Below are 12,914 nucleotides of genomic sequence, written 5' to 3'. Positions count from 1 at the left end.
GGCTTGATTGTTGGATGTTCCTCCTCCTAGGACACGGCGAGCCATGGGCGGGGCAGTGCCTTTCAAGGCTGCCCTCACAGAGCGCTTAGCTCTGATCCAGCCCTCCAGGGAACAGGTGCAGAGGCTCCTAGCAGAGCACCCCCCGCACCTGACCCCCGGCATAAGGTAAGGGATGCCCAGTCTGGGTACACTGTCTCTCTATTAGCACCTGCTTTTGGGGGCATGTCCTTTGTTACTGTAGAGCTTCTGTGTGGTTCTTTTGGTACTTGTGAGTGGTCTTGTCTGGGTGGTTGGTCTTGCCCATGTCTGCCTTCCCTCTCTCCCAGCAGAGAGCCAAAATCTCCTCTTCGTCTTGTGTTTCTAGGTCCATGGGCAGAACAGAGTTGTGGAATGGTTTCCTAAAGCAGTCAAGCCCCACCCACTAATTTCTAAGTGCATTTAGAAAAACATATATGGAACATTAATTCACTAGGTGATATACCTTGTCTGGTGTACCTTGGACAGATGCATTAGGAGAAAATATATATTTGAGTTTCCTTTCCACATTTCCTGTTTTCACTTTTGTATTGATCAGCATTTGGTATTTGCAGTTTCCTTTTTTTTTTACAGGGAGCTAGTAAGTCGCCTACAAGAACGAAATGTTCAGGTTTTCCTGATATCTGGTGGCTTTAGGAGCATTGTGGAACATGTTGCTTCAAAGCTCAACATTCCATCAACCAATGTATTTGCCAATAGGCTAAAGTTCTACTTTAACGGTAAGACTTTCATGGTCACATTTTCCCCTCTAATCAGTTTTAGTATTTAATGTGTGTTGGAACGCAGCTTCAGCAAGGTGGCGTCAGAGTTAAATGCTGAGATAGAGGGTTCTCTTTACTGATATCTTTCACACCTTGGTATCCTTTGCTCTGCAAGGTACACTTAGGGCATCATCTCTCCTACCTTCAGTATCCATAAAATCATCTATCTGTATATACATGTCTGCATTTTAGTAAATAATGTCATGTAACCCATATGACTTATTTTGTTATTCAGTATATTTCAGTTTTATGAAAGCTCTCATGTATTAGAGCCAATTTGGCTCATGTGTTTGACTCAGGAAGGAGAGTTAATTTGTGAGCAAGTCACTGCACTGTAGCTGCCTTTGGAGGCGCCTCCTGGCCCCTCTCTGGACCGTCACAGAGCCCCCACTGTAATCTTCTCGTCATCTTAAGATGTCTCCGGTTATGTCAGGGGGTGGCTGGCATTCTTAAAACCAAATGGTATTAGTTTAAAACATTTAAATGTGTTACTAGAACACTTTTGAAGAGTTTATAAGATAGAAATAATTTAAAAAAGAGTAGAGAATAAGTGTAGTAATTACTGGAAGTTGGAAATAATCCATCAAATGTAAATTAGAATCTCCTCTTAGAAGAAATTATATAACAACATGTTTTAAATTAATATATTACTGTTTCATGGTGTTCTGCCATTTCAATAAGTTTGAGATTTGCTATATTGGAAGCTTAGAAGATAAAACCAATTAACCGTGAGATGTTTATCACCTAAAGGAATAACCTTGACAAGAAGTTTGTAATTTAAAATCATAGCTTGTTCATTTTGAGAAATGTGTGAAAGTCCAGGCTGTGTTATTTTATCAAAGGCCACTTTTAGCTTTGCCAGTGGTATGTAAATGAGGATATCATCTATGCAAAAAAGTGGCCCTACTGATCTAATTCTGTGGATCCGTTTTATAGGTGAATATGCAGGTTTTGATGAGACGCAACCAACAGCTGAATCTGGTGGGAAAGGAAAAGTTATTAAATTTTTAAAGGAAAAATTTCATTTCAAGAAGATCATCATGGTTGGAGATGGAGCCACAGACATGGAAGCCTGTCCTCCTGCTGTATGTATTAAGCATACTAATTTTTTTGCAGTTTGTGAGAATGAAACAAAAACCTGTATCACTGTAAAACAAAAAAACAAAATAAACAAAACATATTTAGTCTCAATATATTAATTGACTTTTTGCAAACCCAGGGAAGGTTGCAAATAAGGAACTTAAACCCCATTTAAAACTTCCCTGCAGTATGGCTGCTGCCTCTTAGCCCAAGTATGTGCTCAGTGAGGTTTGGCTTCATTTCCACAATGAACACAGCTCTTACACTACAGCCAGAATTTCAGTGTTTTATATTTGAGAAACTATTTCCTCATACATTATCTCATTTAATCTTCATAACAGCCCTGTGAAGTAAAAAAGTATCATCTTTTCCTTTTTACTGATGGGGTAACTGAGGGTCATGGGAGAGTCGATACCATGCCCATATTAAAGCATTTTATTCTTCTTCTGCATTTACATTGCTTTCTGAGACTAGCAGGAAACAAGTGTTCTATGTACATGTGTGTGTGCGTGTGTTCAGTCGCTCAGCTGTGTCCGACTCTTTGCGACCCCGTGGACTGTCGCCAATACCTTAAATATCACATGTCCATTTCACATAGGACTGACTCTAACTTTTTGTTCTACCTTAAAAAAACTGAACCAAAAATATAACGGTGAACGTTTCACTACCTAGTTTCCTCACATCTAAAAATAACATCTGTCTGTCAATGATTAATCAAAAGCGGTTAAAGAATTTTTGGGGATCCTTTTAACATTACTTGAGTCAGTTTGAAATAATGCGTTCTTAAATGATTTACAGCCAATGTCAGGGTCGACTAAGTACTGAAAGCCAGGCTAGTGAATATCAGAGTACAAGGCGTAATGCAGGGTTCTCTCAGGGGGCCCTGAATCCCGGTATCCAAGAAGGACAAAATTACAAATTACAGAAGATCCTATTGGTCAGAAGGTGACACAGCCCGACTGAACCAAGAGAAGGTGGTGTGTGTGCAGGTCTGTAGCCCTGGAAGGTGGTCTGAGGAATCTGCTCCCTAATGAAAGGGTTCCCCAATCTTTGTGGCACCAGGGGCCAGTTTCGTGGAAGACAATTTTTCCACGGACCGGGGGTTGAGGGGTGGAGAATGGTTTCTGGATGATTCAAGGGCTTTGCATTTATTAATGCCGCCACTGACCTGACAGAAAGTGGAGCTCAGGAGGAGTGCAAGCGATGAGGAGCGGTTTGTAAATACAGGTGAAGCTTCTGTCACTCTCCTGCTGCTCACCTTCTCCTGGGTGCAGTACCAAGTGTCCCGGGAGTGGGGAGCCCTGCCCTAAAGGACAGGTAGCAGTCGCCATGTGGGAGTCAGGCAGAATTGGCGGGGAGGGCCTCTAGAGGAAGGGAAGAAGCAGAGCAGAGTCCTAATGTACTAGGTACAGTCTTAGGCTGGTCAGTGGGCGGGGAAGTGTGGGAGTGGGCTTTCTCTTCAGCAAGAGAAGAAGACCCCAGGTACTAGGCTCTCTGTTGTTACCTTTGGGTCATGGGAAGTCCTGGAAGCCTCTAGACCAAGAAGGAACCAGTCAGGGTGTTAGGACAGCAGAACTGGTTGCTGGCCAACAGAGGGCTGCCACAGAGGCAGGAGTTCAAGAGGCTCAATTTAACTAAATGTAAGAATCTACTTATTTTCCCCCCATTGTATGGTATGAAAATAAAAATGAAGAGAAAGGGCAAGTAAGATAAATTTGTACCTCTAAATCAGTGTATATTGCGTCTGTGTCCTGGCAGAAAAAAGAGAAAATACCACTTAAAAAGACCACTGACTATGGGATTTCCCTTGGGAGAAGGGCATGGCAACCCATTCCAGTATTCTTGCCTGGGAAATCTCATGGACAGAGGAGCCTGGTGGGCTACAGTCCATGGGGTTGCAAAAGATTTGGACACAACTTAGTGACTAACAACAATGAGGCTTCCCTGGTGGTCCAGTGGTTAAGACTCCACTTTCCAGTGCACGGGTGTGGGTTTGATCCCTGGTCAGGGAACTAAGATTCCACATGCTGTGAAGGTGCAGCCAAAAAAAATTTCAAAAATCATTGACTAAAAGAAGGTATCACTGAGAATAAATGAAGGAAACAATGTACCTTTAAGTTATTCTACCAATGAAAAATAGAATGCTGCTAACATACTTGGGGGTTGTTACCTCCTTCAGCCCAGAATAACAGGCCTCCCTGTGGGCAGCGTGGTGGGTCCCTCAGGTTCACCCAGGACACCAGCTGGGAGGTATTCTAACATGGCCCTGATTCCATGCCTCGGGCATTTCCCCAGCCCAACAGGCTTCTCTTCAGTCTTCTTTCTTTGAAATTGGCCTGGATGTGATTGCCACCCAGTTTAGAACTCAGATGTTTACCACCTGGTGTGGTTTTATTTACTTATTTTTTAATATTTATTTGGCTGTCCTGAGGCTCTGTTGTGGCACTTGGGATTTTTAGTTGTAGCAAGTGGGATCTAATTCTCTGACCAGGGATTGAAAGCAGGCCCTTCTGCATTGGGAGCATGGAGTCTTAGCCACTGGACTACCAGGGAATTCCCTATTTTTAAAAAAATATATATTTATTTGGCTGTGCAGGGTCTTAGATGTGGTGTGCAGGATCTAGTTCCCTGACCAGGAATTGAATCTGGGCCCCTTGCATTGGAAGCAAGAAGTCTAACCCCTGGACCACCAAGGGAAGTCCCAGGTTTTATTTTTGTAAGCAGTTGTCTTGATTTTACAAGGATTTCAGTTCTTCTGAAGCCCACAGTGTCCAGCTGAGTGCTTCTGCTGCAGTGGTGGTCAGACTCATTTATTCGAGTGGCAGGAGGAGGGGAGGAGGTGATGAGCAGGCTCACAGGGAGCTGGGGAGGGAGGCATCCCAGGTGATGCTGGGCTCACCTGTCTTTGTACAGAATTTCTTCTTTTCAATAATACTTATTTCCCTAGGCTGCTGCTGTCTCTTTTTCTCTCTCTCCTTTTCAACTATTTCCCTTTCTTTCTCTTCTTAGGATGCTTTCATTGGATTTGGAGGAAATGTGATCAGGCAGCAAGTAAAGGATAACGCGGAATGGTACATCACTGATTTTATAGAGCTTCTGGGAGCACTGGAAGAATAAGATCCATTTTTATAAAGTTCATAACTTCAGGTTAATTTTAAAAAATTATGCAGTTTGATACTGTTTGCTTCCAATTGCTGATTACAACCCAATCTATGAATTTTGTATTGATTATCTGTACCTCCAAGTAAACGATAGTTAGGGTTCATAGAACATTGTGGTTTGTTTTTTTAAACTGTAGTTCCAGTATTATTTTGACCATTGAATTGCCTGGAGAGTTTTATAATCTGAATTCTCTATCAATCTATCAATTCTTTATCAGTCAATTCTAGCTATGTTTGATTTGAAGGCTTTGGAAGGTGGATGGTAAATTAAACACCTTCACTATTGGGAATGTGGATTAGGCAGCTTTAAATGAAATTGGTTTTCCCTTTATATACAAATAAAAATTTATGCATATATCAAAACAGATTTGTAGTTTGTTTTCTTTTTGAGCCACACCACTTGGCTTGTGGGACCTCAGTTCCCTGACTAGGGATTGAACCGAGGCCCTTGGCCGTGAATGCTCAGACTCCTAACCACTGGACTGCCAGGGAATTTCTGATTTGTTGAAGTTTTAATTCTGCCTGTCATGTATTTCAGTATCCAATATTTCAGATACTCTAAGTATATGAGTAGAAGCAGCCTCCAGGCCAGGAACCAAGGGGTGGAGATCCTGCTGAGCCCAGAGCAGAGTGCTGGTCACAGCACAGCCACCATCAGCCCCACCACTGGGGGCGGTGTTGAGTGTGAGGGGTGGAAGCTCTTTTCTTCCCTCCTGGTATTTGTCAGGCAGGATATGTTACAAAGGCTTTTTTTAAAAAGGTAACAGTGGAGCCTTAAAAGTACTGACCTTAAAAGATAGGTATTTGAGCTCAGCCCGGTGTCTGTGATGACATAGAGGGGTGGAAGGGAAGCTCAAGAGGGAGAGGTTGTACATATACTGATGTACCCGAACATAGCTGATTCACATCGTTATACAACAGAAACTAACACAACATTGTAAAGCAATTACACTCCAATTTTTTAACATGGATATTTGATAATGACATGAATTAAAAGAACTAAAACCAAAAAGAACTGAAAACATTTTATTAATCTCAAATAAAGATCAGCATTTTCCCTTAAAAGAATTAAGAAATAACTCATCAGAACTTATACGAACCATTTCTTTCTTTTTTCTGAAATGCTGATTTATTTGGCTGTGCCAGGTCTTTGTTTTGGCACTCAGGATCTTCTAGTCGGGACCTTTGAACTGTTCATCGTGACATGTGGGATCTAGTTCCCTGATCAGGGACTGAACCCAGGTCCCCTGCATTGAGAGTGAGGAGTCTTAGCCACTGGCCTACCAGGGAAGCCCCTGAACTATTTCTGAACTATTTCACAAATGGTTTGGGAGGATCCGAAAGGCCAGGTTCATGTTTATTCTGAGCAGCAGCCTTAAAAGGGACATTTCAGAACATGCTTTGAAAAAATCTGAGATTTTATACTCTTGCTGGTTTGAAAATTTGAGATTTTATACACTCCCTGGTGGGAAACTGGGGGAAGACAAAGACACACAGGTTTAGGAAGAGGCAGGCCTCGAGTGGATACGGTTGGATAATTTAAGTAGCAGAGGCCAGAAGGGTTTAACATCAGAAGAGATTTGAAAAATTTATAATTTAACCAAATAATCAACTTTGGTCAAATAATCAGATCATTATTTAGCCAAATAATCAAATCAGATGAAACAACCTCCTTCCAAATCAAAGTTTCTGGAGGAGAGCTTATGGCATAGGTTTGGCAACATTTAAATGAGACCGCAGACAAGAGGGCGGCTGTTTCACCATTGTGAGCTCTCGCTGGCAGCTCTCCTCAGCGCTGTTTCGCAGCTTTAGTGCCGCAAAGTGGGCAGGACCAAGCAGGCCGGGCTGAGGAGAGCTCCGCAAACCGCCTCAGGCTTGGCCACCACCCTGTGTGTGTAGGAGCTGGAGCAAGCCGGGCAGACGGGTGGAGGACAGGGCTTCCGCCCAACCCCCCGCCCTCCATTTCTGACCACCAGGCCTGAGAGCCTGCCCTCCACTGGGGAGCGGCCTGAACAGGAGGTGCATGCTGAATGTGGCTCCGGGGGTATCTGATCTGCCGAGGAAGCGTGAGACCCACAGAGAACCTCTTGCACCAATCACACGGCCCCTCCTCCCGCCCCCAGGATGCCCAGCTCTCACAGGCTGCCCAGAAGCGGCAGGCACAGTCCTGTCTTTGTTGTGTCGGGAGTGAGTCTGACACGTCCTAACAACTGTGCTAACCTCTTCCATGATTTTCTCATTCCGGACTCACTGGAAACAGCCACAGAAAAGCTCTTCCAGGAGTTCTGTACACAGTGGCACCCGGACAGGGCTCAGAAGGCAGTGACAGTGTTATATGGTTTCCTATCCTTGTGACATCTGTCATTTTTCATTCTGATCATGAGCATTTACTTCTGTAAACAGACTGACATTGAGAATTGGGTTCAAACCAGTCAATCCTAAAGGAAATCAACCCTGAATATTCATTGGAAGGACTGATGCTGAGGTGGAAGCTCCAATACTTTGGCCACCTGATGTGAAGAGCCGACTCTTTAGAAAAGACCTTGAGGCTGGGAAAGATTGGAGGCAAGAGAGAACGAGGCAAAAGAGGATGAGATGGTTGGATGGTATCACTAACTCAATGGACAGGAATTTGAGCAGACTCCAGGATATAGTGGAGGACAGGGAAGCCTGGTTTGCTGCAGTCTGTGATCGCAGAGAGACGTGACTGAGCAACTGAACAACTCTCTCTCTCAGTGGAGACAAGTGTTTCTTCACGACATCTAGGGAGGCCCTCTTGTCTGCCACTCCCAGAGCAGGGCACAGCACTCTAGACCTGGGGCAGGAGTGGAGCAGGAGATGCCAGAGATGGAAGTGGTCGACCTCAGTCGTGATGGCATAGCGTGGTGGCTCTTGCTTCTGTGACCCTCAGAGTCTTTATGACCAGGTTCAGCAAATTTGGAGAGTCATCTAGTCACAAATCACACTGCTGTTTTTTTTTTAAGATTTTTTTTTTATGTGGACTATTTTGAGAGTCTTTATTGAATTTGTTACCACAGTGCTTCTGTTTTATGTTTTGGGTGTTTTGGCCTCGAGACATGTGGAATCTTAACTCCTCGACCAGGGATCAAACCTGTACCCTCTGCACTGGAATGCAGAGTCTTAACCACTGGCTCACCAGGGAAGTCCCAGTCACACTGCTTATTTTCACATTTTCCAAGATGTGTTCAACTGTTTCCTCCTGTGATTCTCACAACCCTGAGGTCAGCAGTATAGAGGTCGCTGTCCTATTTTGGACAGATAGGTAACAAGCTCACAAGTTAGTGACTACTATGAGCTCTCATTCAGAGCTGGAACCCAGGCCAGCGATTTGCACAGCATCCTTTATCTTATGCATGACTAGAGCGTTAACTATTTACTGGGGCCGAGACAGTCCACCCTCAGCTGTGATCACAGGTGTTGACATAATACACAGATGAAATTTTACCTCTTAGGATTGAGGACCATTTTGCAAAAAATTCAAGTGGTTTCTTTCTTTTTTAAAAAATTGTGGTTGAACTGGGTCTTCGCTGCTGTGTGAGGGCTTTCTCTAGTTGGTGGCGAGTGGGGACTGCTCTTCACTGCCGTGCGTGGGCTTCTCATTGTGGAGGCTTCTCGTTGCAGTGTGCTGCCTTAGGGCACACCGGCTTCAGTAGCTGCCGTGTGCAGGCTCAGTAGTTGTGGCCCACGGGCTTAGTTGCTCTGCGGCATGTGGAATCTTCCTGGACCAGGGATCAAACCTGTGTCCCTTGCTTTGGCAGTTGGATTCTTAACCACTGTATCACCAGGAAAGTGGTTTCATTTTTAATGGTTACTGAACTCTGGAAAAAGTACTAGTTTTAGTACTAGTTTGACCACAGTTTCCAGCTCAGAACATACATATATGTGTGTATATATATACATATGAATGTATATATATGTATATTTTTGGCCGTGCCATGAGGCATGTAGGGGATCTTAGTTCCCTGACCAGGGATTAGAGCCTCGCCTCCTGCATTGGAAGCATGGAGTCTTAACCACTGGACCACTAGGGAAGTTCCTATAGATGTTTATTGTCTCCCTTTAATCAATACATTGTTTTTATGGAGCTTGTCTAGGCAGATCATATTTCTAAGGAGTTATAGAACATGAAATATAGGAATAAAGTCACTGCCCTTCTTTCTGAGAGCTCTGTGTATTTTCCAGTTAGAACTGAGTCACTTTTCTTTCCTTTTCCCTTCTTTCCCTTTCTCCCTGTTTCTTCTATTGACTCATCAAGCATCTTATTGAACATCTACTATGTCTCAGCCAGAAACTGAAAGTATCAATTTAACAAGAAATATGAAAGTTTAAAGTAGAATTGAAGAAAAAGAATCTTTCACAGGTAGTTGTGAGGATAAGGGAAAAGAGGCAAATTCTATCAAGTCCGAGTTGGGAGGAGAGCAAAGTGAGGTTCCAAGAGTGCTTGTAAAAAATAGTAGGGATGATGTCACATGAACTATAATTAAAAATAAATTGGCTTGTATAAATAATAATCACCAGGCTTATACCCAGTGAGTGGAAGATGAGTTTGGAAGTTTTGAATATTGCCAGGGAAAATTAGTAGTTGGACAAATTAATAAGACTTGTTCTACTCCAGGGGTTTAATAAAAGAATTTGACAAATTGAGTAGGAATTGCTAAAATAAACTGTTAATTTGATAAATTGGCTTATTTATGGACCACTCCTGTCAAAGGTCATCAAGTGACCACCATGTTACTAAATTAATGATCTGTTTTCAGCCTTCATTCAACCCAGCCTTGCACTAGTGTTTGACACTGGTAATGTCATCCTTGATGGACCTTCTTCACTTGTCTTTCATGAAATCCCACTGCCTTGAGTTTCTTCCCGTTTCCTTGGTGGTTTCTCACTCTCCCTTCCTGGTTTGTCTTTGCCTTGGTCCTCTTCTCTGTCTATACTCACTCCTCGTTGATTTAAAAAAAATATATATATATATTTGGCTGCACTGTGTCTTTATTGCTACACACGCAGGCTTTCTTTAGTTGCGAGCAGGGGCCACTCTCCAGCTGCAGTCCTCAGGCTTCTCATTGCAGTGGCTCTTCTTGTGGAGCACAGGCTCTAGGCACACAGGCTTCAGTAATTGTATTGCACAGACTCTGTTGCTCCGCAGCATGTGGAAGCTTCCCCGACCAGGAACTGAACCCATGCCCCCTGCCTTGGAAGGCTGATTCTCAACAACTGGACCACCAGGGAAGGCTTCTCCATTGGCTTTCAGTTCTATATGCTGACAGTTCTAACTCCAGGCCAGATGTGTCCCGCATTTGAGACTCATATACCCAACTGCCTACCTGACACCTCCACCTGGGTGTCTGCATAGACTTCTCAGACTCAAACAAAGCAAAATTCCTGCTCTTCACACCTCAGATCTTTTCCGCCTTCAGCCTTCCCCATCCTTTCAGTTGCCAAGGCCAAATTAAGTCATTAAAATTTTTCTCCTTCTCATCCACGTTCCAAAATCAGTTGTTGACCAAATCATCTTGGCTGTGCTGTCAGAGTATATTTAGAATCTGACCATGCTCCCTAGTTCCACTGCTACTGCTAGTCTGGGCCACCACTTACAATGTCAAGTCAGACCATATGCCCTTCCTCTGCTCAGAACCTTCCAGTGGATCCTGTCTCAGAGTAAAGTCCTTCCAGTGGCCTCCAGCCCCCTATGGATCCAGGTTCGTGACCTCTTCTTCCCCAGCCGCAGCGGTCTCCCCGCACACCAGGCCGGAGCCTGCCTCAGGGCCTGTGCTGTAGCCATGCCCTCAGCAGGAAGGGGTTTCTCCCCAAACACTGGCTAACTTCCTCACCTCCTTCAAGTTTAAGCTTGAATCTCAGCTTTTCAGTGAGGCCAACTCAGACTAAACATTTTTAATATTACGTACTGCCCCTCCCAGCCCAGCCCCAGATTCGTGATCCCCGTTACCTTCTTCCGCTATGGCATTTATCAACTTCTGCCATAGCATGTGGCTTACAAAGTTTTGTATTTAATTGCCAGTCTCCTTTCACTGGACTGCAAGCTTCACAAGGACAGGGATCATGATTTATGTTATTCCAAGTGCCTGGTGTTGGGCACATAATAGCAGCTCAATGTTTGTTGAATTGAATGAAGGGCAAAACCCAGTTTTTACTGCCTCAAGTTGTGAAACCTAATGACTTAATTAGAACAGAAATCGCTCCAGACTCTAGCGGAGGGTGTACTCTGACAGAATTCCATTTTAGACTTGCTTTATTGCTCTGTGCTTTTTTGAACAGAAAGGTTGTTTAAGAAAGCAAAACAAAAAGATAGCAAACTATTTCTAAAAGATCATTTTTTCATAGTCTATTGATATTTAGCACCTAGACATCCAGGTCCTCACTAAGAATGGCCCATGGACGAGCAGTCAGGTAGATGAGGCAATTTAGGGAGGCTCTCAAGCCCAGTTAGTTTTAAGTATCAACTTGCCTGGCCTAAGGGATGCCCAGACAAGTGGTAAAACTTTATTTCTAGGTGTGTCTGTCAGGGTTTTCTTGGAAGGGATTAGCAGGAGATCCCACTGCCCTCCCCAGTGTGGGTGGATATCACCCCATCCATTGAGGCCCAAATGGAACAAAAAGGTGAAAGGAGGGTGAATTCACTCTCTTCGTGAGCTGGATTCCCACCTTCTGCTCTGATACTAGAGCTGGTTCTTGGGCCTTTGACCTCAGACTGGGACTTACATCATCTGCTCCCCCTGATTCTCAGGCCTTTGGACTTGGACAGAATCCTACCACTGGGGCTCTTGGTTTGCCAGCTGGCAGACGGCAAACTATGGAACTTCTTGATTTCCATAATGGCACAAGCCAATTCCTATAAGTCTCTCCTCTTAAATACATCTTTCAAAACAATTTTTATTGAAGTACAGTTGATTTAGAATGTTAATTTCTGCTGTATAGCAAAGTGACTCAGTTATACACACACACACACACACACACATTCTTTTTCATATTCGTTTCCATTATGGTTTGTCACACGACACTGAATATAGTTCCCTGTGCTATACAGTAAGACCTTGATATTTGTCCATCCTATACATAATAGTTTGCATCTACTAATTCCAAACTCCCCATCCTTCTCTCCCCCAAATACATCTATATCTAGATAGCCTATTGGCTCTGTTTCTCTGGAGAACTCTAACACACCAGTGCATGACAGGAGATTCTTAACTTCTACAGGGTTTGTTTCATTTACAAGTCCACATAATTTTGTAAGTGAAAATTCCCTCTGTCCAGAGCAACTTTTTTTTTTTTCAGTTCTGAATAGCTAGATTACCTTTACTAGTAATAGTCATTCTACCAGTTTTCATTAAGTAGTTTAGAAAGTACTTTCTAAATCAATGATTCTTTCATTCACAACCTGCAAACACACTCTGAGCATCTAATCAGTAGAGTAGCTGCTGCTGAACTGCAGGTTTGCCATGGCAGTTCACTACACCCACTTTCCTCAACTGTTTCCTGTGCCAGCAAGAAGAGCCAGTTACAGAAATTCAGAGCTGAAGGGACCTTAGATGCTATTGAATTCAACCTCCACATTTTATAGGCTAAGGACCCAACACCAAAGAGGGGAGGGACCCCATCAACGAGCAGAGCCTGATCTTCCATCAGCAGCCCCAGCTCCCAAACACCAGACCATTATGCGCTGGTATATAGACACCCACTCCCCATAACACCTACCATGTGGCCATAAGAACCAGCTGATGAGCTTACTTTATTCTGTAGACTCACACATGCCCGCTGAACTGGGACAAGCCATCTTTCAAGAGTGATGGGCTCACTCTCAGCATCAGTTCATTAAAAAAAGATCACATACATGTAA

At 43.6% G+C, this 12,914-nt stretch overlaps 1 protein-coding gene across 4 annotated transcripts in view; it reads left to right on the top strand.

Annotated features, from left to right (window-relative positions):
* The window catches only part of PSPH (phosphoserine phosphatase), a 30,419-nt gene extending 25,018 nt beyond the window's left edge, over positions 1-5,401 (top strand). For 3 of the 4 annotated variants that reach the window (XM_070461259.1, XM_070461258.1, XM_070461260.1), the window contains 3 exons: positions 31-165; positions 610-755; positions 1,734-2,704. In XM_070461259.1, the coding sequence (XP_070317360.1) occupies positions 31-165; positions 610-755; positions 1,734-1,996 (544 nt within the window). In that variant the 3' untranslated portion in view covers positions 1,997-2,704. Of the gene's footprint in view, positions 1-30; positions 166-609; positions 756-1,733; positions 2,705-4,886 lie in introns of those variants that run through there. The other variant, XM_070461257.1, reaches the window with a different exon arrangement.
* Positions 5,402-12,914: the final 7,513 nt, after the last annotated feature.

This window comes from Odocoileus virginianus, chromosome 33 (assembly GCF_023699985.2).
Source record: "Odocoileus virginianus isolate 20LAN1187 ecotype Illinois chromosome 33, Ovbor_1.2, whole genome shotgun sequence".
NCBI lineage: Eukaryota > Metazoa > Chordata > Mammalia > Artiodactyla > Cervidae > Odocoileus > Odocoileus virginianus.
The sequence above is the reverse complement of the archived record's forward strand: the minus strand, read 5'-3'. Positions and strand labels throughout refer to the sequence as shown.